The 27,703-nt window shown below is 39.7% G+C and overlaps 1 protein-coding gene across 8 annotated transcripts in view; it reads right to left on the reverse strand.

The window, feature by feature from the left end:
* Positions 1-27,041, reverse strand: part of gab1 (GRB2-associated binding protein 1) — a 143,044-nt gene extending 116,003 nt beyond the window's left edge. For 7 of the 8 annotated variants that reach the window (XR_009803183.1, XM_061881176.1, XM_061881169.1 and 4 more), the window contains exons 1-3: positions 26,928-27,026; positions 26,574-26,603; positions 26,323-26,481 (exon numbers count right to left, since the gene is read on the reverse strand). Coding sequence is in view for 7 of the 8 variants with exons in the window: in XM_061881176.1 (XP_061737160.1) it covers positions 26,323-26,394 (72 nt within the window). In the remaining variant the exon portion in view is untranslated. Of the gene's footprint in view, positions 1-26,322; positions 26,482-26,573; positions 26,604-26,927 lie in introns of all 8 variants that reach the window. The other variant, XM_061881166.1, reaches the window with a different exon arrangement.
* Positions 27,042-27,703: the final 662 nt, after the last annotated feature.

A 27,703-nucleotide genomic window follows, 5' to 3' on the forward strand; every position in this document is an offset into this window, starting at 1 on the left:
TTTGTCATGGCTTCTGAGAAAGAAGAAAAGGTCATTGGAAACAAAAATCAGTATTCAAGGACAACTTTAAAACAAATGTGTATATAAGTGGTGGGGGCTATACTATGGAATTCTCTTTTCAATTAGATAAAAGATTGTAGAAATATATTCCAAATGAAAAAAATATATGAAGACCGAACAATAAGATCATATGGACAGCCGTAAGTGTTTACATTTTGCTTTATATTTATTATTATACTGACTTTATATCTGGTTTTGTGTTTGTTTTGAGGTGAAAATCATTTTTTGTTCGGTTTGTACTTCATGAAGTTTTTGCACTTGTTTTTTTTTGTGTGTTTTTTGTTTGTTTTCATTATATATGGATGTATTTGTTTGGTTTGTATGCTTGTGAATCTGGGCTACCCATTAACTACTTATTATGTTGAAGGGGGCAGGAAATATAAGATTCTCTTCACCCTGTTCCTTTTCAAGCATAGGTGTGTAAATGTGTGTTTTGTTGTTAGAGTTAAATTGTCTATTGATCAAAAATGCACATCAATGAAGGAGATACATTAAAAAAAGAATTAGCAAGGCAGATTTTTAACAATGCCCGTTTTCTACTGCACAGTACTGGCTCGACTCTCCCATTACAAACAGTACCACAGAAATTTTGTAGAATAAAACATGCCAATCTGCCAAAGCGCCCGTTGTAGTGAGACACGCTAACAAACCACATTTTATCCAAGAGGAGACTACGGGCTAGGCCTGTACGATTAATTGAGTGACAAGCATGTTCGCCAACCAAAATTGTTGAGCCCCGCATTAGTTCGTCCCTTGGTTCAAACAGAGAAAAATATGTCTTACACTGTGCATTTAGCATAACTTACTGTGTTTTATAACAGTAGAACCCACCAGTGCCTCCATGGAAATGCCCCCTCTACATCAAAGAACTGCTCAACACCCAAATCCTCCGCAAGACACCTCCGCTGCGGACAGGCTCACCTCCTCCAACCTCCGAGGACAAAGCTACGAACTATGGGAAACGGAGCTTTCTGCTCCGACGCTCTGAGTCTGTGGAACGCTCTCCCTGACCACTTGAGGGCACCACAGACTGTAGATGCTTTTTAAAAAAAAAAAAAAAGGCTTGAAAACCCTTCTTTTATCAAAAAAAATAAATACAATTTTTAGATTTATGCATGCTGGTTTTAGCTATTAGGCTTTCCTAGTTTCTATTTTTATTTATTTGTATTATCTTTTTGTTTATTTATTACACTGTTGCACTTTGAGGTTGTTTGCTCTATGTTGAATGCTTTTTACAATTAAAATCTATATTTATTATTATTATTAGAATAATTGGAACACAGTGAGCCCTCTTTTCCGTCATTCACAAGCAGAGAGCGGGGTCCCAGCATTACGCACGCACGTACGCACACGCACACACACACACAAACAAACACAAACACACACACACACACACACACAGAAAATGTAAGTACCGCCTCCTTACTTGCCAGTGAGAAGTGTTGCAAAGTAACAAATAGTAAAATATTTGGATGGGCAATATGAGCCCATCAACACAAACGAACGAGCGAGAATGCTGTGATCACGTGATGGTAATAAACAAAAAGATATCCCCAGACTCGTTTGTCCAACTGGGGAAAAAATTACTTTAAGATGATCAATATTCATTTAAATAAAATTTTTGCTTCCATAATGACAGTCCATAATTTGTATTTACCGTACTTTTCAGATAATAAGTCGCTACGGAGTATACATCGCACCGGCCGAAAATGCATAATAAAGAAGGAAAAAAACATAAGAGTATAAGTCACATTTTTGGGGGAAATTTATTTTATGAAATTCAACACCAAGAACAGACATTTGAAAGGCAATTTAAAATAAATAAAGAATAGTGAACAACAGGCTGAATAAGTGTAGGTTATATGAGGCATAAATAACCAACTGAGAAGGTGCCTGGTATGTTAACATAACATATTATGGTAAGAGTCATTCAAATAACTATAACATATAGAACATTATATACCTTTACCAAACAATCTGTCACTCCTAATCGCTAAATTCAATGAAATAATATTTGATATTTTACGATAACGTGTTAATCATTTTACACCTTAGTCGCTCCAGAGTAAATGTCGCACCCCCGGCCAAACTATGAAAAAACCCTATAATCCTAAAAATACAGTTTTTATTTATTTAGGATAAAGTTATTTACCTTCCAATTACAGTACAATCCCAAACAATTCTACAGTAATGAAAAATATAAGTTTATATAATTTTAAATGGTTACTTGTGTTATCATTACACATTGTGACTACATTACATTACAAACGCTGTATAGTTTTTATCAATTATGTCTTCAGTTAATCAATCAATCAATGTTTACTTATATAGCCCTAATTCTAAATTGTCTAAAAGGGCTGCACAACCCACAAGGACATCCTCAGTTTTAAGAGTAAACAAAAGCTCTTAGTCTGTCTGCATAAAGCTGAATATTTTTTTAAATCAATCATTGCATATTGTTCTAATGAGTGACACTTTGAGACAAGAATATGTCTTCCTTCACGTGTTAGTTGTGCACTTTTATCCATTTTTATCCATTTCTAAAGGGCCACAAGAAAAACGGATCATTGCTGCAAAGTGGAAGCTATGAGTTCAGGCAACAGGGCAACATTAGCATGGGCGCTTATTTTCGTCTCTTCTTCCCGTGTATTTCCTAAATAAAACGACGACGCCGTATGGTATCGACCCGTTTGGAAGCATAGCTGTCCAAGTATTAGTAATAGTGCCTCTTAGTACTACATAAATGATGCCAATGGAAAAAGGTCAATAGGGAGTAGAGCAAGCATGAGCATTACCAACATAAGTCAGGCATGTGTAGGAGAGAGGTAGCTATAAATGCTTTCAAATTAGAGTTACAGATAAGCTTCCGTGCTGTTGAAATGCATAATAAATACTGCTAAAAAGGTAGACATATAAGGTTTCCACCAGTGTAACTGATACATCTGTGTCCATCACTACGGGTGCTACTCTGCAACAGTGAACCGTCTGCTGAGGATAACAATTGTAGCAGCGCCGCCATTAATATTTCATGGCTATTTGTTTGTAATGGACATTCAATTATTAATGGCTTGTGCAATCCATTTCTAAGCCGGTGGCGGATCATCACAAACTCAAAGCGCTGGCGTCTCAGCCACTGGAGCTCTCCGCTGCTAGCCCGCAGAAGCTAACGCTACCTCTCTCTGTCCTGTACGCCCCAGCTTCTTTGTTCCGACTAAAAAGTGGCCGTTTGTTCTCTGTTCCGCTCGCTAAGCAGATTTAATGAATCGGCTACTTAATCTGAACCTTTGTTTTCGTCGCGCTGCAAATGTCTCTTCAATGGACATCTGTTTCAAAACGAGGACACATACAATATGTGACGGTTAAACTGATAATAATCGTCGGTCTTCAATACTTTAGCTAAGTAGCCATTACTATTAAATCCCTAATAAGCACTGTGCAATGTGAGCAGTAAATTCTTAATCTGATTACATTGGGGACACGTCAACATACTACAAGCGTTGCCATGCAGCTTTGACTGGACACAGCAAGGCAAAACTTGTTAGGATAGGAAGATAAACAATCTCAACGACAACAATGCATCCTCCAATTGTTTATGATACTGTATATATATATATACACACTCTATGTACATGTATATGTATGTATGTATGTATTTAAACAGCTCAAATCAAACTGTCTTTAGATTGATCCATAACTTAAAAGACCCCATAATGGTCCAGGGTGTGATATAGAATGGGGTAATGACCCCATGAAAATGATTAATAACCACCACCTTTCATTATAGAACTAAACTGAAGGACTCAAAATAATCCACATTGTCAAAACCCATAATACGCGTGCTGGCAACATGCATATATTATATATTTGATCGCTTCTGCCACTATTTATTAATAATTATAATAATAATAACAACCCAACCTTCTTTGAAAAAAAATAAACAGAAAGACTAGAGATGTCCGATGATATCGGCCGATAAATGCTTTAAAATGTAACATCGGAAATTATCTGTATCGGTTTCAAAAGGTAAAATTTATGACTTTTTAAAAAGCCTGCTGTACGGAGTGGTACACGTACGTAGGGAGAAGTACAGAGCAGTTGCCTCTCCCAGTAATATTTGCCAACCCTCCCGTTTTTCCTGGGAGAATCCCGATTTTCAGTGCCCCTCCCGAAAATCTCACGGGGCAACCATTCTCCCGAATTTCTCCCGATTTCCACCCAGACAACAATATTGGGGGCGTGCCATGAATTGATTAACGTGGACCCCGACTTAAACAAGTTGAAATTGTGGTCAATTGTACGGAATATGTACTGAACTGTGCAATCTACTAATAAAAGTTTCAATCAATCAAAAAAAGCCTTAAAGGCACTGCTTTTGTGTGCCGGCCCCGTCACATAATATCTACGGCTTTTCACACACACAAGTAAATGCAAGGCATACTTGGTCAACAGCCATACAGGTCACACTGAAGGTGGCCTTATAAACAACTTTAACACTGTTACAAATATGAGCCACACTGGGACCCACACCAAACCAGAATGACAAACCCATTTCGGGAGAACATCCGCACCGTAACACAACATAAACATAGCAGAACAAATACCCAGAACCCCTTGCAGCACTAATTTTTCCGGGACGCTACAATATACACCCCCCGCTATCCCTTACCCCCACCTCATTCCCGCCCCTAACCCCGCCCACCTCAACTTTCTCATGGTCTCTCAGAGAGAGCATGTCCCAAATTCAAAGCTGCTGTTTTGAGGCATGTTATAAAAAAAAATGCACTTTGAATAATTGTGATCAAAAATTTAATTATTCATTGATCGTGAAAAGTTTAAGTGCGAGCTAATGCAACAAAATTTCGTTGTCATCTGTTCTGTAAAGTTCAAATTTGAATGACAATAAAAGATAAGTCTCTAATTATGACCAATACTGCCATTCGCAACACTTATCAAACCTTTGTGCCGTATAAAGATATTAATATCTGGTTTACATTGGAGAATTCCCCTTCAAGCAAGAATGTCGGTACATAGCGACACACACACACACACACACACACACACACACACACACACACACACACACACACACACACACACACACACACGTGCTATCAATTGGAATGGGGACCAAGTTTTTGATCATCAAATGTGGGGACCAGCCTTGCTACAGGTTGTGGGGACATAAAAAATGGTGTAAAATGTCCACAGGCCAGTTAGCTCATACACGTCTTTAAATCTCTGGATTGATGAAGTAATGTGCTGATTATTCTTACTGGGGACCCTGGGGAAAAAAGAGTTAATATGGTTCATGGGGACCAAATTCAAATCATTTTGCATAATTCACGCAAATTTGTACTTGACTACTGAGGACCATTTAAAAAAAAAAGTTCAAATTAAATATGACATGATCCTCAGAATACAGCACTACAGCTGTCCTCTTAAAGGAAGTGTCACCACTTAAATGTTAAAGCAAATCCAGCATCTTCTGAGACATTACTGAAAACTGCTACTTAGCAGTAATGAAGTTGTCTGCAACTCCGACTACCATATATAGAAGGATGGAAAATTCTGAATGTGAATCATACTTTAAGGTAATACTGTTTTTGAATCATGCTGTATGAAAATGTCATCCTAAGGAACACTAAACCAGATTTTGTTTTTGGAAAAACATATTAGTTTTAACTAAGGATGGATACCATACAGCAGTGGTTCTCAACCTTTTTTCAGTCATGTACCCCCTGTGAACATGTTTTTAATTCAAGTACCCCTTAATCAGAGCAAAGCATTTTTGGTTGAAAAAAAGAGATAAAGACGTAAAATACCGCACGCACTATGTCATCAATTTCTGATTTATTAAATTGTATAACAGTACAAAATATTGCTCATTTGTAGTGGTCTTTCTTGAACTATTTGGAAAAATTATATAAAAATAACTAAAAACTTGAAAAATAAACAAGTGATTCAATTATACATAAATATTTCTCCACATAGAAGTAATCATCAACTTAAAGTGCCCTCTTTGGGGATTGTAATAGAGATCCATCTGGATTCATCAACTTACTTCTAAACATTTCTTCACAAAAAAATACATCTTTAACATCAAACTTTACGGAACATGTCCACAAAGTTGTCAACACTGAATATTGCATTGTTGTAATTTTTTTTTCAGTTTATGAACTTACATTCATATTTTGTTAAAGTATTATTCAATAAATATATTCATAAAGAATTTTTGAATTGTTGCTATTTTTTAAATATTTAAAAAAAATCTCACATACCCCTTGGCATACCTTCAAGTACCCCCGGGGGTATGCGTACCCCCATTTGAGAACCACGGCCATACAGAATCACAGTACTATTAATGCCAGGATAACAAACGTTTCACTTTTCATGAAAATTATTTAAAAAAAATAATAATAATAATTGTTTTTTTTTTTGTTTTTTTTATTAAATCAACATAAAAACACAATATACACTTACAAATAGTGCACCAACCACAAAAAACTCCCTTTTTCATGACAAAAACGTCCCTTTTTCATGACAAAGAAGAAAAGAAAAAAAAAGTCGGCGGACTGGGTATCGAAACTAAGAATCGAAATTTAAACTTTTGAACGATTCCGGGAGAATCGGAAAGTTAGTCCCGGTTCCAATCGATACTCGATACCCAACCCTACCTATTACAGGCATGCTACTACTGTAACTGGACTTGGTGTAGTCTCTAAAAAGGCTACAAGGACAATAAAAATGTCCACTTGATTCTTCTAATACGTTCACCTTTGACCTCAGGCGGTTGGCAGCAATGCAAATCAGGAACAAAGTGTGTCTGATAGCGAGCGTGCCAGTCAGTCGGTGAAGAGATTAAGATTAGGAATTTTACACGTACAACCATTCAAGAGTTTTGCTGGGTAAATTCAAGTCCGCAGCGGGATCCAACTTGAAATGCTATGTTTTAAACACCCTATTTGAAATATTAGCCCCTTTCACGCAGGCCTTGTCGCATAACAGTAAATATCCCATTCATTTTCAGACACTGCAAAAAGTCTGACTTCAAAAACAAGAGAAAAAAATACAAAAATGAGGGGTATTTAATTCGAACTAAGCAAAATTATCTGTTAATAGAACAAGAAAATTCTGCTTGTCAAGACTTTCCAAAACAGGTCAAATTAGCTAACCTCAATCCATCCATCCATCCATTTCCTACCGCTTATTCCCTTTTGGGGTCGCGGGGGTTGCTGGCGCCTATCTCAGCTACAATCGGGCGGAAGGCGGGGTACACCCTGGACAAGTCGCCACCTCATCGCAGGGCCAACACAGACAGACAGACAACATTCACACTCACATTCACACACTAGGGACCATTTAGTGTTGCCAATCAACCTATCCCCAGGTGCATGTCTTTGGAAGTGGGAGGAAGCCGGAGTACCCGGAGGGAACCCACGCATTCACGGGGAGAACATGCAAACTCCACACAGAAAGATCCCGAGCCTGGATTTGAACCCAGGACTGCAGGACCTTCGTATTGTGAGGCAGACGCACTAACCCCTCTACCACCGTGAAGCCCTAGCTAACCTCAATGAACCCAAAAATTGCTTAAAACAAGTATATTTTCACTAATACCAAGTGCACTTTTCTTGGTAGAAAAAAAAAAAGAGACCTTTTTGCTAAATATGTTGAAAAATATTCTTAAATGAAGCAAATGCAAGTGCGATTATCTTGACATAATGATATGTGCTCGGCATTACATTTCTTGAAACCAACAAACTTATACTAAAAACTAATGTATTGTTCTTAATGGAAAGGCAACAAGACAAGACAAGCGCTTGTTACTCTCGGGGTTTCCTAGCCGCTCAGGCAAATCATATGGTCTGAAAATGCATTTTTCCATCCATAACATGACATCATCGTGCCAAGTGCGTGCTCTTTCAGTCAATTAGTGCGCATATATACAGCCCGGCCCCAGGACACCATTTTTGAAATTATAATTTTGAGGAATTTACCTGAATGTGCATGAACTATTTCTGTTCAAAATTGTGTGAAATGTCACATGTTAAATGTTTGAATATTAACTGTATGTTTGCTGTACTGTGCCAACTGTACTACTATATGACTATGTGTGTTCTATTGTTTCATTGAAAATAAAGCGGTTCTTTTAATTATGAGACACAATTGTGTCAAAATCAAATGAAATAAGAAAGGATTACATTCAAGTAGTTTTTTACTTGTGAGTGTTGATGCCACAGCTTTGCAACACTTGATATTCTAGTTTCAAGCATATTTTACTCAATATGGGTCATCAAATCTCAGCAACAAGCTGTAATATCTTACTGACATCATTTAGGACCAAAACACTTAAAACAAGTAAAACACTAACTTAAAATCTGCTTAGTGAGAAGAATTAACTTATCAGACAGAAAATAAGCAAATATCACCCTTATTTGAGATATTTAATCTTACTTAGATTTCAGTTATTGCAGTGTAGTCTTTGTGCTTTTTGTTAGATGAATGGATATATAATTATATATTAATTTCTCTGGCTCAAACGAAAAATGTAAAAACTATCTGAGGATATGAGGTAACGCACCTGGAGCTGTTTAGTTGTATTTCGCACTAGTGTGTGCGGTTTCACAGTACAAACCATTTTCTTCTGCCGTCTACTACCTTGTTATTGTCGGAGGGCACGTTACTGATTGCAAAAAACGGCACAATTCGGCCAGACAAATAAACACAAATATGTAATTAGTTTTTTACTATTCTTATCATTTCATAACTGTTTTGTCTATGTGCGAATGAGTGACATTCTGATTCAGGTATAGTTTGATCTAACTCTAATGCTATTATATTGTTGCAAATAACTGCAGTTAATGTGGCAAAATATTAGTATTAATATTAGAGCTGGGCGATAAAATGATATCAATATACAGTACAGGCCAAAAGTTTGGACACACCTTCTCATTGCGATGCATTTTTTATTTATTTTCATGACTGCTTACATTGTCGATTGTCACTGAAGGCATCAAAACCTTGACACCTCCATCCATTTCCTACCGCTTATTCCCTTTCGGGGTCGCGGGGGGCGCTGGCGCCTATCTCAGCTACAATCGGGCGGAAGGCGGGGTACACCCTGGACAAGTCGCCACCTCATCACAGGGCCAACACAGATAGACAGACAACATTCACACTCACATTCACACACTAGGGACCATTTAGTGTTGCCAATCAACCTATCCCCAGGTGCATGTCTTTGGAAGTGGGAGGAAGCCGGAGTACCCGGAGGGAACCCACGCATTCACGGGGAGAACATGCAAACTCCACACAGAAAGATCCCGAGCCTGGATTTGAACCCAGGACTGCAGGAACTTCGTATTGTCAGGCAGACGCACTAACCCCTCTGCCACCGTGAAGCCCAAGATAATTATCATTAAATATTAATATTAACATAGAGTTATAGGTAAATTGAGAAAATTGGCTATTTCTGGCAATTTATTAAGTGTGTATCAAACTGGTAGCCCTTCGCATTAATCAGTACCCAAGAAAAGTAGCTCTTGGTTTCAAAAAGGTTGCTGACCCCTGCTCTATATTAATGAAGGCTGGGCGATATGACTAAAAACTGTATCACAATATAAGTGTTTTATATCGGTCATAATCGATGATTATTGATATTTTATATGACCTATCAAAAATAAGCATTAAAATAAATGAAATGTAACCTTCCTCTGTTTATATTCCCCTCAGCTATCAAGGCAGAAAGAAATGGAAACGTCAACACAACCATGTAAAACACTCAAGCAATGTAAACAAACTTCTAAAATCACATTGGACGCTCCATACTAACCTCTTACAATGAAGGTGCACAAATAAAGAATATTTTAAAATTGCTGAATGAAGTTGAACAAAATAGTGTGAAAATGTAAACAAGTGCCAGGGAAATTATGGCTGTGCTCTAAAGAGTAAGGGCGTAAGGTCTCCTATTATATTTATATAGCACTTTTTCTCTCGTGACTCAAAGCGCTTTAAATAGTGAAAGCCAATGTCTATGTTACACTTAAAGCAGTGTGGGTGGCACTGGGAGCAGGTGGGTAAAGTGTCTTGCCCAAGGACACGACGGCAGTGACTAGGTTGGCGGAAGCAGGGATCAAACCTGGAACCCTCAAGTTGCTGGCACGGCCACTCCACCAACAGAGCTATACCGGCCCCTTAAAAATTGCTGCTTGGTGGGGACAAGCACCTTGCATAATTAATTTACTGACCACATTTGTCTGACTACGGTCTTTCAGGGTTGCGGGGGGCGCTGGCGCCTATCTCAGCTACAATCGGGTGGAAGGCAGGGTACACCCTGGACAAGTCGCCACCTCATCGCAGGGCCAACACAGATAGACAGACAACATTCACACTCACATTCACACACATGGGCCAATTTTTAGTGTTGCCAATCAACCTATCCCCAGGTGCATGTCTTTGGAAGTGGGAGGAAGCCGGAGTACCCGGAGGGAACCCACGCATTCACAGGGAGAACATGCAAACTCCACACAGAAAGATCTCGAGCCTGGATTTGAACCCAGGACTGCAGGAACTTCGTATTGTGAGGCAGACGCACTAACCCCTCTTCCACCGTGAAGCCTATATATATCCATCCACTTTCTACCGCTTATTCCCTTTTGGGGTCGCGGGGGGCGCTGGCGCCTATCTCAGCTACAATCGGGCGGAAGGCGGGGTACACCCTGGACAAGTCGCCACCTCATCGCAGGGCCAACACAGATAGACAGACAACATTCACACTCACATTCACACACTAGGGCCAATTTAGTGTTGCCAATCAACCTATCCCCAGGTGGATGTCTTTGGAAGTGGGAGGAAGCCGGAGTACCCGGAGGGAACCCACGCATTCACGGGGAGAACATGCAAACTCCACACAGAAAGATCTCGAGCCTGGATTTGAACCCAGGACTGCAGGAACTTCGTATTGTGAGGCAGACGCACTAACCCCTCTTCCACCGTGAAGCCTATATATATGTATATATATTTATTTATTTATTTTCATGACTGCTTACATTGTAGATTGTCACTGAAGGCATCAAAACTTTGACACCTGTGAAGTGAAAACCATTTCAGGTGACTGCCTCCTAAAGCTCATGTAGAGAATGCCAAGAGTATGCAAAGCAGTAAACAGAGCAAAGGGTGGCTATTGTGAAGAAACTAGAACATACATGTTTTCAGTTATTTCACCTTTTTTTGTTAAGTACATAACCCCGCATGTGTTCATTCATAGTTTTGATGTGACAATCTACAATGTAAATAAAGAAAACGCATTGAACGAGAAGGTGTGTCCAAACTTTTGGCCTGTACTGTATGTGGCGATAGTAAATGAAAATGTGTTTTATAAAACATTGGATCATTTTTTTCTTCTTGGTCGTCTGAAGAAATCGGGAGATGCAAAGCTAAGTTAGTTGTGTCACACCTGGGTGAAGTCTTGTCTGGTTTCATGTTGTCATTTCCTGTTTTGTTTTCAAAGGTTAACTCTCCCTCTCGTTTCAGAGCACTTGCCCTTCCTTCTGTTTCACTGGTCTGATGTCTCTCCTGACTGTGCCCGCCTGTGTCACCCTCCTTCATGTGGAGAAATGTCTCGTCCTCCTCTTGTCCTGTGCCAGAGTATATTGTCTCGTCACGTACCGCCAGCCTTCGTCCAGTCTCCAACCAAGTTGTTAAGTATTGCCTGGCCTTATTTATTGATTTTTTCTTCCCTCTGAGAAAGAGTGATTTTCGTTTGCTAAAGATTTTTGGTCAAGTTTTTTGTGCTAGTTTCATAGTGCTTTGCCTTCCTTTTTTCCTCCTCTTGGAGCGCTTTAGTTTGTAGTTTTCTCAGCTCTTTATAGTGTACTTTTCTGTTTATACCTTCTTGTCTCCTCTGCATGAATGATTTACCTTTTTTTTGTAGCTAATTATAGATTGTTGTTTTTTTGTTATTATATTCGTGTAGAAATTCTATTGCTTTTTTTTCTTCCCTATGGAGTGATTTTCCGTTTTTTGCTTTATGCCCTATGTTATATATCTTTTGTCACTCTAATGTATCAAAGATAGATTTTGTAGCCACTGTGTTTTAATCACTCCGTCCAAAGAGATTTCAAAGAAAACAGTTTAAATAAAGCCTGTCAATTGTCCTGATTCTCGCCAAGGCCTAACAAGTTGCATGAACAAAGGCACTCGCTCTCTGCTAACTAGAACAAGACAGGAAGTGATCACTGATTAGTGGGAGTGACGTGATAACAGCCAATCAGGTAACAGTAGTAACTATCATGTTCGGTTGTGCATTTTATTGTCTCGCGGTTGATTTTATGCAGGGAGTGAGAAAGGAAAGTAAAAATGCTGCAGAGCGAAGAAATTGTGAATAAAACAAGAAAAGTCACCTCGGCAGTACGGCAGTTGTGGGGAATTTTCTAAAAAACAGACCGTAGTCAGACAAATGTGGTCAGTAAATTAATTATGCAAGGTGCTTGTCCCCACCAAGCAGCAATTTTTAAGGGGGCGGTATAGCTCTGTTGGTGGAGTGGCCGTGCCAGCAACCTGAGGGTTCCAGGTTTGATCCCTGCTTCCGCCAACCTAGTCACTGCCGTCGTGTCCTTGGGCAAGACACTTTACCCACCTGCTCCCAGTGCCACCCACACTGCTTTAAGTGTAACATAGACATTGGCTTTCACTATTTAAAGCGCTTTGAGTCACGAGAGAAAAAGTGCTATATAAATATAATAGGAGACCTTACGCCCTTACTCTTTAGAGCACAGCCATAACTTCCCTGGCACTTGTTTACATGTTCACACTATTTTGTTCAACTTCATTCAACAATTTTAAAATATTCTTTATTTGTGCACCTTGATTGTAAGAGGTTAGTATGGAGCGTCCAATGTGATTTTAGAAGTTTGTTTACATTGCTTGAGTGTTTTACATGGTTGTGTTGACGTTTCCATTTCTTTCTGCCTTGATAGCTGAGGGGAATATAAACAGAGGAAGGTTACATTTCATTTATTTTAATGCTTATTTTTGATAGGTCATATAAAATATCAATAATCATCGATTATGACCGATATAAAACACTTATATTGTGATACAGTTTTCAGTCATATCGCCCAGCCTTCATTAATATAGAGCAGGGGTCAGCAACCTTTTTGAAACCAAGAGCTACTTTTCTTGGGTACTGATTAATGCGAAGGGCTACCAGTTTGATACACACTTAATAAATTGCCAGAAATAGCCAATTTTCTCAATTTACCTATAACTCTATGTTAATATTAATATTTAATGATAATTATCTTTGTGGAAACACTGATCATCTTAATGATTTCTCACAATAAATATATATTTTTGATGACATGTTTTAAATAGGTTAAAATCCAATCTGCACTTTGTTAGAATATTTAACAAATTGGACCAAGCTATATTTCTAACAAAGACAAAGCATTATTTCTTCTAAATTTTCCAGAACAAAAATGTTTAAAGAAATTCAAAAGACTTTGAAATAAGATTTAAATTTAATTCTACAGATTTTCTAGATTTGCCAGAATATATTTTTTTATTTTAATCATAAATTTGAAGAAATATTTTACAAATTTTCTTCGTCGAAAAAACAGAATCTAAAATGAAGAATTAAATTAAAATGTATTTATTATTCTTTACAATTAAAAAAAAATAAAAAATTACTTGAACATTGATTTAAATTGTCAGGAAAGAAGAGGAAGGAATTTAAAAGGTAAAAAGGTATATGTGTTTAAAAATCCTAAAATCATTTTTATGGTTGTATTTTTTTCTCCAAAATTGTCGTTCTGAAATTTATAAGAAGCAAAGTAAAAAAATAAATGGATTTATTGAAACAAGTGAAGACCAAGTCTATCAAATTTTTTCTTGGATTTTCAAATTCTATTTGAGTTTTGTCTCTCTTAGAATTAAAAATGTCGAGCAAAGCGAGACCAGCTTGCTAGTAAGTAAATAAAATAAAAAAAATAGAGGCAGCTCACTGGTAAGTGCTGCTATTTGAGCTATTTTTAGAACAGGCAAGCGGGCTACTCATCTGGTCCTTACGGGCGACCTGGTGCCCGTGGGCACGGCGTTGGTGACCCCTGGTATACAGAATAGTACAGTTTGGGGTTTTTTTATTATGAAAAAATGCTTTCCAAAATGTCATAAACCGTAATCGTAAGCCCAAACATTGTGCGGAACAAACAAGTCCATTTGCCCACGTATCATTCCACACAAACCAGTGCCTAAACAAAGCAGTCGACGGAGGGCGACAATCGTGTTTAACACAACAGAGCAGGAGAAGTGTGCCTGAGGTTTTCACTTTGGCTCAATTCCGTCTCTTTTAAGGCTGAGATAATAGAGATGCCTGTGCCTTTTATACAGAACAGAGACACAGGAAAACATGAATTTTGAGGGCAGTATGAAATGGGCTGTAATAGTCTGTTGACACTTTTAGACTGGCTTTTTTACACATTATTCTATTTAAATAACACTGACAAAGGACGGAGGTCGCAATTGAATTGTAAAAAAAAGGAGAGATGCCGCCTGTTGGAAATGATCCAGACTGTGTGATGACACTGTCTGACATCACCATTCATCTGGATATCTGATGTACAAAAAGTTGGCATGTTGTGTAAATGGTAAATCAAAACAGAATACAATGATTTGCAAATCCTTTTTAACTTATATTCAATTGAATAGACTTTGAAGACAAGACATTTAATGTTCGAGCTGAGAAAATGTATTATTTTTTGCAAACAACCATTAACTTACAATGTAATGGCAGCAACACATTGCAAAACAGTTGGTAGAGGGGCAATTTTAACAATGTGTTACATGGCCTTTCCTTTTAACAACACTCAGTAAACCTTTGGGAACTGAGGAGACACATTTTTGAAGCTTTTCAGGTGGAATTCTTTCCCATTCTTGCTTGATGTACAGCTTAAGTCGTTCAACAGTCCGGGGTCTCCGTTGTGGTATTTCAGGCTTCATAATGCGCCACACATTTTCAATGGGAGACAGGTCTGGACTACAGGTAGGCCAGTCTAGTGCCCGCACTCTTTTGCTACGAAGCCACGCTGTTGTAACACAAGCAGAAGGTGGCTTGGCATTGTCCTGCTAATAAAATGAAATAAGCAGGGGCAGCCATGAAAAAGACATTGCTTGGATGGCAACGTACTGTATGTTGCTCCAATTCCTGTATGTACCTTTCAGCAATAGGGATGTCCGATAATATCGGACTGGCGATATTATCGGACAATAAATGCTTTAAAATGTAATATGGGAAATTATCGGTATCGTTTTCAAAAAGTAAAATTTACGACTTTTTAAAACGCAGCTGTGTACACGGACGTAGGGAGAAGTACAAAGCGTAAATAAACCTTGAAAGCACTGCCTTTGCGTGCCGGCCCAATCACATAATATCTACGGCTTTTCACACACACAAGTGAATGCAAGGCATACTTGGTCAACAGCCATACAGGTCACACTGAGGGTGGCTGTATAAGCAACTTTAACACTGTTACAAATAAGCGCCGGACTGTGAACCCACACCAAACGAGAAGGACAAACATATTTTGGGAGATCATCCACTCCGCAACACAACATAAACACAACAGAACAAATACCCAGAACCCCTTGCAGCACTAACTCTTCCGGGACACTACAATATACAACCTCCACTACCCCCTAATCCCCCCACACTTCAACCTCCTCATGCTCTCTCAGGGAGAGCATGTCCCAAATTCCAAGCTGCTGTTTTGAGGCATGTTAATATAAATAATATGCACTTTGTGACTTCAATAATAAATATGGCAGTGCCATGTTGGCATTTGTTTCCCATAACTTGAGTTGATTTATTTTGGAAAACCTTGTTACATTGTTTAATGCATCCAGCAGGGCATCACAACAAAATTAGGCATAATAATGTGTTCATTCCACGACTGTATACATCGGTATCGGTTGATATCGGAATCGGTAATTAAGAGTGTAACAATATGGGAATATCGGACATCTCTATTCAGCATTAATGGTGAAAGGTAATGAGGGATGGAAGGTCACGGGCATTCAATGTTGGTTTTCGGCCTTACTGCTTACATGCAGTAATTTCTCCAGATTCTCTGAACTTTTTGATGATATTATGGAGCGTAGTTGATGAAATCCCTAAATTCCTTGCAATAACTCGTTGAGAAATGTTGTTCTTAAAGTGTCGGACAATTTGCTCACGCATTTGTTGACAAAGTAATGACCATCGCCCCGTCCTCGTTTGTGAATGACTGAGCATTTCATGGAAGCTGCTTTTATACCCAATCATGGCACCCACCTGTTCCCAATTAGAATGCACACCTGGTATGTTCCAAATAAGTATTTGATGAACATTCCTCAACATTCTCAGGTCTTTTTTGCCCCTATGACAGCTTTTTTGAAACATGTTGCAGGCATCAAATTTCAAATGAGCTAACATTTGAAAACAATACCAAGGTTTCTCAGTGTGAACATTAAATATCTTGTCCTTACAGTCTTCTGAATTGAATATAAATTGAAAAGGATCTGCAAATCATTGTATTCTGTTTTTATTTACCGTTTATAGAACGTAACAACTTCACTGGTTTTGGGTTTTTGCAAGATGAGTGCAACGGCACCATGTTGAGGCACAATCTTGCTTTGCATTATTCCGTATGAAAGGCACAGGTGAAGTAAAAGCTGGTCTAGGTACGGATTAATGCATCCATTTAGCAAAACACCTTATGCTCTGTCACTTGGTAAGTTAGGTTGGGCTCTACTACTTATTGTAGGTTTTATTATTTTTTATCATTTTTTTACAATGAGAGTGGTTAACTTCTTTTAACACCTGTATGACCGCAGAGAGGAATGCAAAAATGTTCACCCTGGAACAGATTATTTCCATTTACATTATTTGGGGGTTAGCCAAGTGTCAGGCAACAGCTTGTCGTCGGCCGCCCCGACAAACCACCCATCAGGTGGACGTTCAGCACAACCTTTGACACGAGCTGTTCTCACAAATGGCGAGTGGAGGTGCTATCGTTTAGTCACGGCTATAAAAGCTGGGGGCGCTTCTCACTCCTGATGCAACATGGAAGAAAGGTGCTCGTCTGATTTTTATTTTTTTTTTTGGCGGGGAGGGTCCTTAGTCGGCTTGCTCGGCTGAGAAGAGGCATATGTCCAACCCCACAGTCCACGTTAAAACTTAATAGGGTCATAGTATGATTGTTTTCTACATTAAAAACCCTTCCTCGAGGTGTACATCAGTGTTTTTCGACCACAGTGCCACGGCACACTAGTGTGCAGCGAGATACAGTCTGGTGTGCCGTGGGAGATTATTTCATTTCAATTATTTGGGTTAAAAATTATTTTTTGCAAATCAGTAATTATAGTCTGCAAATGATGTGTTGTTGTTGAGTGTCGGTGCTGTCTAGAGTGAAGTGAAGTCAATTCTATTTATATAGCGCTTTTCTCTAGTGACTCAAAGCGCTTTACATAGTGGAGCTCGGCAGACTAACCGTATCATACCTTTCCATATCAGTAGGGGGCAGCAGGTAGCTAATTGCTTTGCAGATGTCGGAAACAGCGGGAGGCAGTGTGCAGGTAAAAAGGTGTTTACTGCTTAAACTAAAAGTAAACATAAGATGAGTACCCCTCAGTAAAGGCATTGAAGCTTAGAGAAGCCTACAAAGAACAAAACTAAAACTGAACTGGCTACAAAGTAAAGAAAAACAGAATGCTGGACGACAGCAAAGACTTACTGTGGAGCGAAGACATGTACATCCGGACATGACATGACAGTCAACAACGTTTCCACAAAGAAGGATAAAAACAACTGACCCCGAAGGGAACAAGCGATAGAAAATAGATGGATGGATGGCTATTCTTGATTGCTAAAACTAAGTAAATGCGGGAAAAATCGCTCACAGGAAGACAGGAAACTGCTACAGGATAATACCAAATAAAAGAGAAAAAGCCACCAAAATAGGAGCGCAGGACAAGAACTAAAACACAACACACAGGAAAAAAGTCCAAATAAGTCAGGGTGTGACGTGACAGGTGGTGACAGTACACCTGGGAGGGAGGTGTCCGACCGGTAGGAGGCCATGGGGAATATGGGGGACTATGTCTCCCATACGGGGGACTATGTCTCCCAGCTGGCCTGGGAACGCCTTGGGATCCCCGGGAGGAGCTGGACGAAGTGGCTGGGGAGAGGGAAGTCTGGGCTTCCCTACTTAGGCTGCTGCCCCCGCGACCAGACCACGGCTAAGCGGAAGAAGATGGACGGATGGAATATGTTATTGCATACTTGTTTGTTTACTTACTACTTAAAGACAAGTTGTCTAGTATGTTCAATATTTTATTTAAGGACTAAATTGTTTATTGATTGCAATAACAAACATATGTTTAATGTACCGTAAGACTTTTTTGTTAAAATAAAGACAATAACGCCATTTTTGGTGGTGCCCTTTATTTAGAAATGTATCGAAAAACATTCTGGTACCATTACCAAAACATTGGTATCGGGACAACCCTGGTACTGAGACAAGTATAACTTCTTGCCCCCAACCAGCATTTTTGACAATAAATGAACCCCTGGCTTGACGGTGCAAAACCTTCATCATGTGACTCCAAAGCTACTGCAACCAAAAGGTAATTACCACTCTCATTAACGCCGGATAATCAAATCCCCTGGAGGTGAAGCTGGCATGAGCGCACCAACACATGCGCACGCCAGCAGTAAGCGTTACCAACAAGGCTGAAGCCAACAGCACTACATTTATCATGATTCTTGCAAGACTAGGAGTAATAGGAGCAGACATTACACTGTTGCATATTGGGATGTACAGCGGAAATAAAACAGGCAAACAAATCTTTTAAGCAATTTAGAGATGTCTGATAATATCGGACTGCCGATATAAACGGCTGATAAAAGCTTTAAAATGTAATAAGGGAAATTATCGGTAACGGTTTCAAAATTTTCGGTATCGGTTTTAAAAAAAGGAAAATGTATGACTTTTTAAAACGCCGCCATGTACACGGACGTAGGGACAATTACAGAGCGCTGATAAACCTTAAAGGCACTGCCTTTGCGTGTCGGCCCATTCACATAATATCTACGGCTTTTCACACACACAAGTGAATGCAAGGCATAATTGGTCAACAGCCATACAGGTCACACTGAGGGTGGCCGTATAAACAGCTTTAACACTGTTACAAATATGCGCCACACTGTGAACCCACACCAAAAAAGAATGACAAACAAATTTCGGCAGAACATTTGCACCGTAACACGACATAAACACAACAGAACAAACAGCCAGAATCCCTTGCAGCACTTACTCTTCGGAGACGCTACAATATACACCCCCGGCTATACCCTATCCCCCTGCACCCACCTCAACCTCCTTATGCTCTCTCAGGGAGAGCATGTCCCAAATTCCAAACTGTTGTTTTGAGGCATGTTTAAAAAAATAATTCAAAAATAAATATGGCAGTGCCATGTTGGCATTTTTTTCCATAACTTGTGTTGATTTATTTTGGAAAACCTTGTTACATTGTTTAATGCATCCAGCGGGGCATCACAACAAAATTAGGCATAATAATGTGTTAATTCCACCACTGTATATATCTGTATCGGTTGATATCGGAATCGGTATTTAGACAATATCGGAATATTTGCAAAAAAGCCATTATCAGACATCTGTAGGCAAAATAGATGACTACCTCTAGCTGCGTTGTTGGCCACCATATCCATGCCGTATTCTACCAGTTATAATCCATAAAACAAGGAAAATGTGTTCTTGTCTCATATAGGGATTGTGAATGATTGGCAAAATCACCCAAAAGTGCAGTTCCCCTTTAAAGAAAGTTATGACATTTTGAAAGTCGGATTTAACAAAAAGGTCAGACAGGAAGCCTTGAACCCTATTGTCTTAGTACTAAGAAGTTTCCACCGCTCTCATAACTTTCTCAATATTTATCACAGGAAAATGATACTTATATTGACGGAGCTGTCTTTACAAGACCTGTCTGGTAATATTGGTTTCATGTAAATCAATAAATGTTTGACATTTTACACACATACCTACTTTAATGGGAGCCAAATCGCAATTATGGCTGCCCTCAGAGTGCCACGTTAAACGACATGGAGGAAAACATTGAGCGACGTGGAGGACAACATTGAATGACACGACAGGCCACACTAAACGATGTGGAGGACCACTCGAATAACGTTGACGACCACGTTGAATGTAGTGACAGACCACATAAATGATGTGGCGGACCACTTTAAATTATGTGGAAGACCACTTTAAATTATGTGGGAGACCACTTTAAATTATGTGGAAGACCACTTTAAATTATGTGGAAGACCACTTTAAATTATGTGGGAGACCACTTTAAATTATGTGGAAGACCACTTTAAATTATGTGGAAGACCACTTTAAATGAAGTGGCAAACCACGTTAAATGGCGTGGCAGACCACGTTAAATGAAGAGGCAAACCATTTTGACGATGTGAAAGACCACAGTAAATGACGTGATGGGCCACATAAATTATGTGGAAGACCACGTTGAATGATGTGGCAAATCACATTAAAGAGTGTGGCAGACCACTTTAAATGAAGAGGCAAACCATTTTGACTATGTGGAAGGCCACAATAAATGACATGGTGGGCCATATAAATTATGTGGAAGACCACACTGAATGATGTGGCAAACCACATTTAATGATTTGGAGGACCACATTGAATGTAGTAGCGGACCACATAAAAGATGTGGCGGACCACTTTAAATTATGTGGAAGACTATATTGAATGAGGTGGCGGACCACGTTAAATGACATTGCAAACCACAATAATTGGCGTGGCAGACCACATTAAATGACTTTGCAAACCACATTAAATGGTGTGGCAGACCAGGTTAAATGATGTTGCAAACCCCATTAAAGAGTGTGGAAGACCACTTTAAATGAAGAGGCAAACCATTTTGACTATGTGGAAGACCACAATAAATGACATGGTGGGCCATATAAATTATGTGGAAGACCACACTGAATGATGTGGCAAACCACATTGAATATAGTGGCGGACCACATGAATGATGTGGCGGACCACTTTAAATTATGCGGAAGACTATATTAAAGAGGTAAACCATTTTGACTATGTGGAAGACCACAATAAATGACGTGGTGAGCCACTTAAATTATGTTGTGGAAGACCACATTGAATGATGTGCCAGGCCACATTGAATGTTGTGGCGGGCCACATAAATTATGTGACGGACCACTTTAAATGATGTGGAAGACAATATTGAATGAGGTGGCGGACCACGTTAAATTACGTTGCAAATCACATTAAATGGTGTGGCAAACAACTTTAAATGAAGAGGCAAACTATTTTGACTGTGTGGAAGACCACAATAAATGACGTGGTGGGCCACATGAATTATGTGGAAGACCAGAGGGGTTAGTGCGTCTGCCTCACAATACGAAGGTCCTGCAGTCCTGGGTTCAAATCCAGGCTCGGGATCTTTCTGTGTGGAGTTTGCATGTTCTCCCCGTGAATGCGTGGGTTCCCTCCGGGTACTCCGGCTTCCTCCCACTTCCAAAGACATGCACCTGGGGATAGGTTGATTGGCAACACTAAATTGGCCCTAGTGTGTGAATGTTGTCTGTCTATCTGTGTTAGCCCTGCGATGAGGTGGTGACTTGTCCAAGGTGTACCCCGCCTTCTGCCCGATTGTAGCTGAGATAGGCGCCAGCGCCCCCCGCGACCCCAAAAGGGAATAAGCGGTAGAAAATGGATGGATGGATGGACCAAATTAAATGACGTGTTAGGCCACATTGAATGACGTGGCGGGACAGATCTGGCCCCAGGGCCACTTTCAATATTATGGTGAGACAAATCTGGCTGTCGGGCCTTGAGTTTGACACCAGTGACTTAAAGGTTGGCTTTCTTCAAACATTTAAGAAGTGGGTTACGTTGACAGGGATCGAATGTTACCGCGGCAACCACGGCAAGTGCCGCGACCGCTCCCGTCTTTTGCCGTAATGCACCAAAAAATTGACCGACATTTGCGACAAGAACATGCCGTGACCGCCCTTGACTTTTTATTTGTTAATGGACTAGGGATGTAACAATAAACGGTATAATGATCATTTGCGATAGTTAGTAATACCGTTTAATTTTTTTAATTCAATGCAATTGCTGTATTTGGCTTGATAATCATGGCGGACCAACGACACCGACTTTGCTGCGGAGATTTCCCCTCGGTGCAAAGAGAGATAACACGGCTGTGTTTAGATGGAGACAGGTGAGGACAATATTGGAGACAATTTTGTCCCCACACAAAAAGGACACAGCGAAGGAGAAAACTATTTGATGTTTTGCAGCAGGCGATGTGTCGCAAACCTTGTCCCAACTTGTTTATCAAATCTATACTTTGTTTACCTGCAAACTGTGTCAGTGTTCAAATAACATCATTACTAGCTCAAATGTTTTGTCATCTCATGGAATTGAACGCAGGCTGTGAAGATTGTTTATTCGATGTGAGAAGGGATCACTCCGAGGGGGGTTTTGTTGGCCAAACTGTTGTACTGAAACACCAGGGAGGCCTTGGAGAACAACAAAGCTTGTTTATTAGACTTCATCTTCATTAGCCAGACTGCTTTGTGTTTTCTTTTGGTATCAAAAAGTAAACACAATATTGTTTTTTTTACATTGATTGTGTTTTTTTAAATGTCACTAAGGTGTTACTTCAAAAATCATTCATGTGGTTATATTGTGTATAGTTAATTCCTATACGACATATTTCTGCTCAAACTCTTAAAGGATCTGTCAACATCTACATATAAATGTACATCACTTAAAATAAATAAATAAAAACTTTCTCTATCAAAATGTAAAAACAGAGATAAAGGCATCATGTGATGACAAAAAGCTGACAAGTTGACCTTATTAAAGAATTAAAAAAAATAATATTTGTCTATAAATATATGGATGATGGTTATCTATTGTAGTCTTTTTATTAGACGTTACAAATGACATGATGGTAATACGTTCACACCCCAACACTGCTTTACCCAACAATCACTAATCATGATATCAATATTGATAGCAATTATCTTAATTACTACATTGGCAGCCCTAGATCTCATACATGATTACATGAAGACAAGTGTTGTATCTATTACCTACATACATACATACATACATACATACATACATACATGTATATACATACATACATTCATACAATAAAGATGTCCGATAATATCGGACTGCCGATATTATCGACAGAAAAATGCTTTAAAATGTAATCTCGGGAATTATCTGTGTCAGTTTCAAAATGATCGGTATCGGTTTCAAAAAGTAAAATGTATGACTTTTTAAAACGCCGCTGTGTACACGGACATAAAGGCACTGCCTTTGCGTGCCGGCCCAATCACGTAATATCTGTGGCTTTTCGCACACACAAGTGAATACAAGCCATACTTGGTCAACAGTATGCCTTGTATCCAAGTCACACTGAGGGTGGCCGTACAAACAACTTTAACACCGTAAAAAATATGCGCCACACTGTGAACCCACACCAAACAAGAATGACAAACCCATTTCGGGAGAACATCCGCACCGTAACACAACCTAAACAAAACAGAACAAATACCCGCAACCCTTTTGCAGCACGCACTCTTCCGGGACGTTACAATATACATCCCGCCCCCAACCTCCACATGCTCTCTCAGGGAGAGCATGTCCCAAATTCTAAGCTGCTGTTTTTCAATAATAAATAGGGCAGTGCCATGTTGGCATTTTTTTCCATAACTTGAGTCGGAATATTTGCCAAAAAGCCATTATTGGACAACTGTAATATATATATATATATATATATATATATATATATATATATATATATATATATATATATCCTGCCTCGAAAGAAAATGTTTTCCTTGGTGCCCTTCTAACTTGCCTTGGTGCCCAAAAACATGAGCCGTTTTTAAAGGCCTACTGAAAGCCACTACTACCGACTACGCAGTCTGATAGTTTATATATCAATGATGAAATATTAACATTGCAACACATGACAATACGTCCGCTTTAGTTTACTAAATTGCAATTTTAAATTTCCCGCAAAGTGTCGTGTTGAAAACGTCGCGGTATGATGACGCGTGCGTTTGACGTCTCGGGTTGTAGCGGACATTATTTTCCATCCCGATACAAGCTATAAGTAGTCTGCTTTAATCGCATAATTACACAATATTCTGGACATCTGTGTTGCTGAAGATGTTGCAATTTGTTCAATTAATAATGGAGACGTCAAAGAAGAAAGGTGTAGGTGGGAAGCGGTGTATTGGCCTTTAGCAACACAAACACAGCCGGTGTTTCCTTGTTTACAATCCCGAATGTGAAGCTTTACTATGGAACAGAGCGGTCAAGCGAACATGGATCCCGACTACATATCAACAGACAGTTTTTGGTGAGAAAACTGTGGTAATAAGTCGGCTCTTACTGGAGACATGAGCGGAGCTTCCGTCTTGCTGCAGCTGCGTGACTTCCCTCAGAGACTCTGGCGTCAACACACCCATGGCCACACCCCTCCGACTTTCATTCACTATTTAATATCACTAAAACACTAGCAACACAATAGGCAGATAAGGGATTTTCCAGAATTATCCTAGTTAATGTGTCTAATAACATCTGAATCGATCCCACTGTAGTATTTTTTATTTTTTGTAGTCCTTCACTCTAAATTTCCTCATCCACGAATCTTTCATCCTCGCTCAAATTAATGGGGAAATTGTCGCTGTCTCGGTCCGAATCGCTCTCACTGCTGTTGGCCATGATTGTAAACAATGTTCGGATGTGAGGAGCTCCACAACCCGTGACGTCACACGCACATCGTCTGCTACTTCCAGTACAGGCAAGGCTTTTTTTATTAGCGACCAAAAGTTGCGAACTTTATCGTGGATGTTCTCTACTAAATCCGTTCAGCAAAAATATGGCAATATCGCAAAATGATTAAGTATGACACATAGAATGGACCTGCTATCCCCGTTTAAATAAGAACATCTCATTTCAGTAGGCCTTTAAGGCAACACTTGCCTCGACTTTAAAAAGTTAAAATTCGAGGCCTCCATTGTATATGCGCCTTGGAGGCCAGGATTACTGTTTTGGCACTACTTAAATACCTCGTTTGATTGAGTGCTTCTCAGGTAAACAACCACCTGCTTGCTGCACGTACTCTGCCAGTAAAGCTGGGACACATGAAAGCTGCTTCAACGTGGAATAAAACAACACGACATATCAACAGGCAGTTTTTGGTGAGAAAACTGTGGTAATAAGTCGGCTCTTACCGGAGACATGAGCGGAGCTTCCGTCTTGCTGCAGCTGCGTGACTTCCCTCAGAGACTCTGGCGTCAACACACCCGTGGCCACACCCCTCCGACTTTCATTCACTATTTAATATCACTAAAACACTAGCAACACAATAGGCAGATAAGGGATTTTCCAGAATTATCCTAGTTAATGTGTCTAATAACATCTGAATCGATCCCACTGTAGTATTTTTTATTTTTTGTAGTCCTTCACTCTAAATTTCCTCATCCACGAATCTTTCATCCTCGCTCAAATTAATGGGGAAATTGTCGCTGTCTCGGTCCGAATCGCTCTCACTGCTGTTGGCCATGATTGTAAACAATGTTCGGATGTGAGGAGCTCCACAACCCGTGACGTCACACGCACATCGTCTGCTACTTCCAGTACAGGCAAGGCTTTTTTTATTAGCGACCAAAAGTTGCGAACTTTATCGTGGATGTTCTCTACTAAATCCGTTCAGCAAAAATATGGCAATATCGCAAAATGATTAAGTATGACACATAGAATGGACCTGCTATCCCCGTTTAAATAAGAACATCTCATTTCAGTAGGCCTTTAAGGCAACACTTGCCTCGACTTTAAAAAGTTAAAATTCGAGGCCTGCATTGTATATGCGCCTTGGAGGCCAGGATTACTGTTTTGGCACTACTTAAATACCTCGTTTGATTGAGTGCTTCTCAGGTAAACAACCACCTGCTTGCTGCACGTACTCTGCCAGTAAAGCTGGGACACATGAAAGCTGCTTCAACGTGGAATAAAACAACACGACGGCGTGTTGTTAAAAACGCGAGCCAGTTTTGGACTGAAGTTCCCTGGTGTTTTTTAATCCGCCTCGTCATGCCAGCGTGCCAACAATAAGACAAAGTGCACTTACGTAACGTCGTAACTTTTTTTCCGGAGGAGACTTTCGCAGCCACCCTGAACACACCACATCTCCCCCGCTCATGGCTGCTCCCTCGCCGGATCCCTTCTGGGAGTTTCGTCGGGAAGAGAATGGAGCTCCGCGGAGCCTTTTGGGAGTGTCCTCTTGTGCCTGGCAGAGGAAGGGAAATAAAAGACCGCATAAAGATTGTTGCATTCTCACTCCCAAAGCGGACATTTTGTCCACAAATTGTGTAAGTTTACCAGAACAAGTCGCCAGGCAGTTTTAGTTCTCTAAAAAAAAAAAAAAAAAAACCCGTCGAGGATACAGATTGGATCGTTGCGCCTCAAATAAATGCTGAAATAGTGAAGTTGTTCATGCACTAACAAGAGCGAATGGAGTGAAGAAGAAACAAGAATGTAGTTGCAGTGTTTACACGGAACACATCGCGCAGATAGAACAGGTCAACCCGGACAAAGTGCTGCGATTCCCGGCTGGCGGGATGGGTCCATGAACGTCCCACCGCGCCGAGCCCCGGCTCATAGTTTGAAAGCGGATTGTGGCTGCTACACACCGCAGTAGATGACGAAAAACAACCGTCGCCGAGCTTTTCCTACCAGTTTATTCCTCCCGTGGTTCCTAAATTGTGATTGACAGCACCGCGGCTCCGGTCCGTCTTTCCCCCGAACAAGTCGCTCTCCTCCTCCTACTCCTCCTACTACTATGGAACATGGCGGAGTCAAGCGCCGCTGTCACTCGCAACCGGAAGTCAGCTTCCTCGAGATTTATACAAGCAATACGCCTGTTTTGTCGATCAAAACAGCAATTTATGTTTATTTTAATCACAATTACACAATTAAGTTTTTGTCTTGGTTTTGTGTCTTCGTTTAGTGCTTTTTACGATCACCTTGTATTTACGATGTGAGCGAATAAACGCAATATTTGCCTGGATTCGACGCAAATTCTGATAAAAAATATACGACTAAATAGTCGTAGTAAACGGCCTTTGGAATGTCGGAAACATAGATTTTAACCTGCTGTTTGTTAGACAGGTATTTTTATTTTGAAGGTAACAACAGGAAGTACCGACTACTTACCACATGTTACTTTACATTCCAGGGACTCGACAATAGAGATGGGATTTACGGCTCTTGGAAGGTAGTCGGATCTTGAGGAGCCGTTCATAAACTGGCTCGTAATTATAGGGCGTTTTTTTTAAACTATTTAGCGTTTGTTTTTTTATCAAGGAAACAATCACTAGTTTTACGATAAGATGTACGTCAGAATTATTTAATTTACTTTATTGGTGTATTTTTTTTAAATATTGGACATATTTATTTTAATATAGTTTTCAATGTAAACATTGCATTAAATGAGTAATATTTTAACAATA

Source organism: Nerophis ophidion, linkage group LG20, assembly GCF_033978795.1.
Source record: "Nerophis ophidion isolate RoL-2023_Sa linkage group LG20, RoL_Noph_v1.0, whole genome shotgun sequence".
Taxonomy (NCBI): Eukaryota; Metazoa; Chordata; class Actinopteri; order Syngnathiformes; family Syngnathidae; genus Nerophis; species Nerophis ophidion.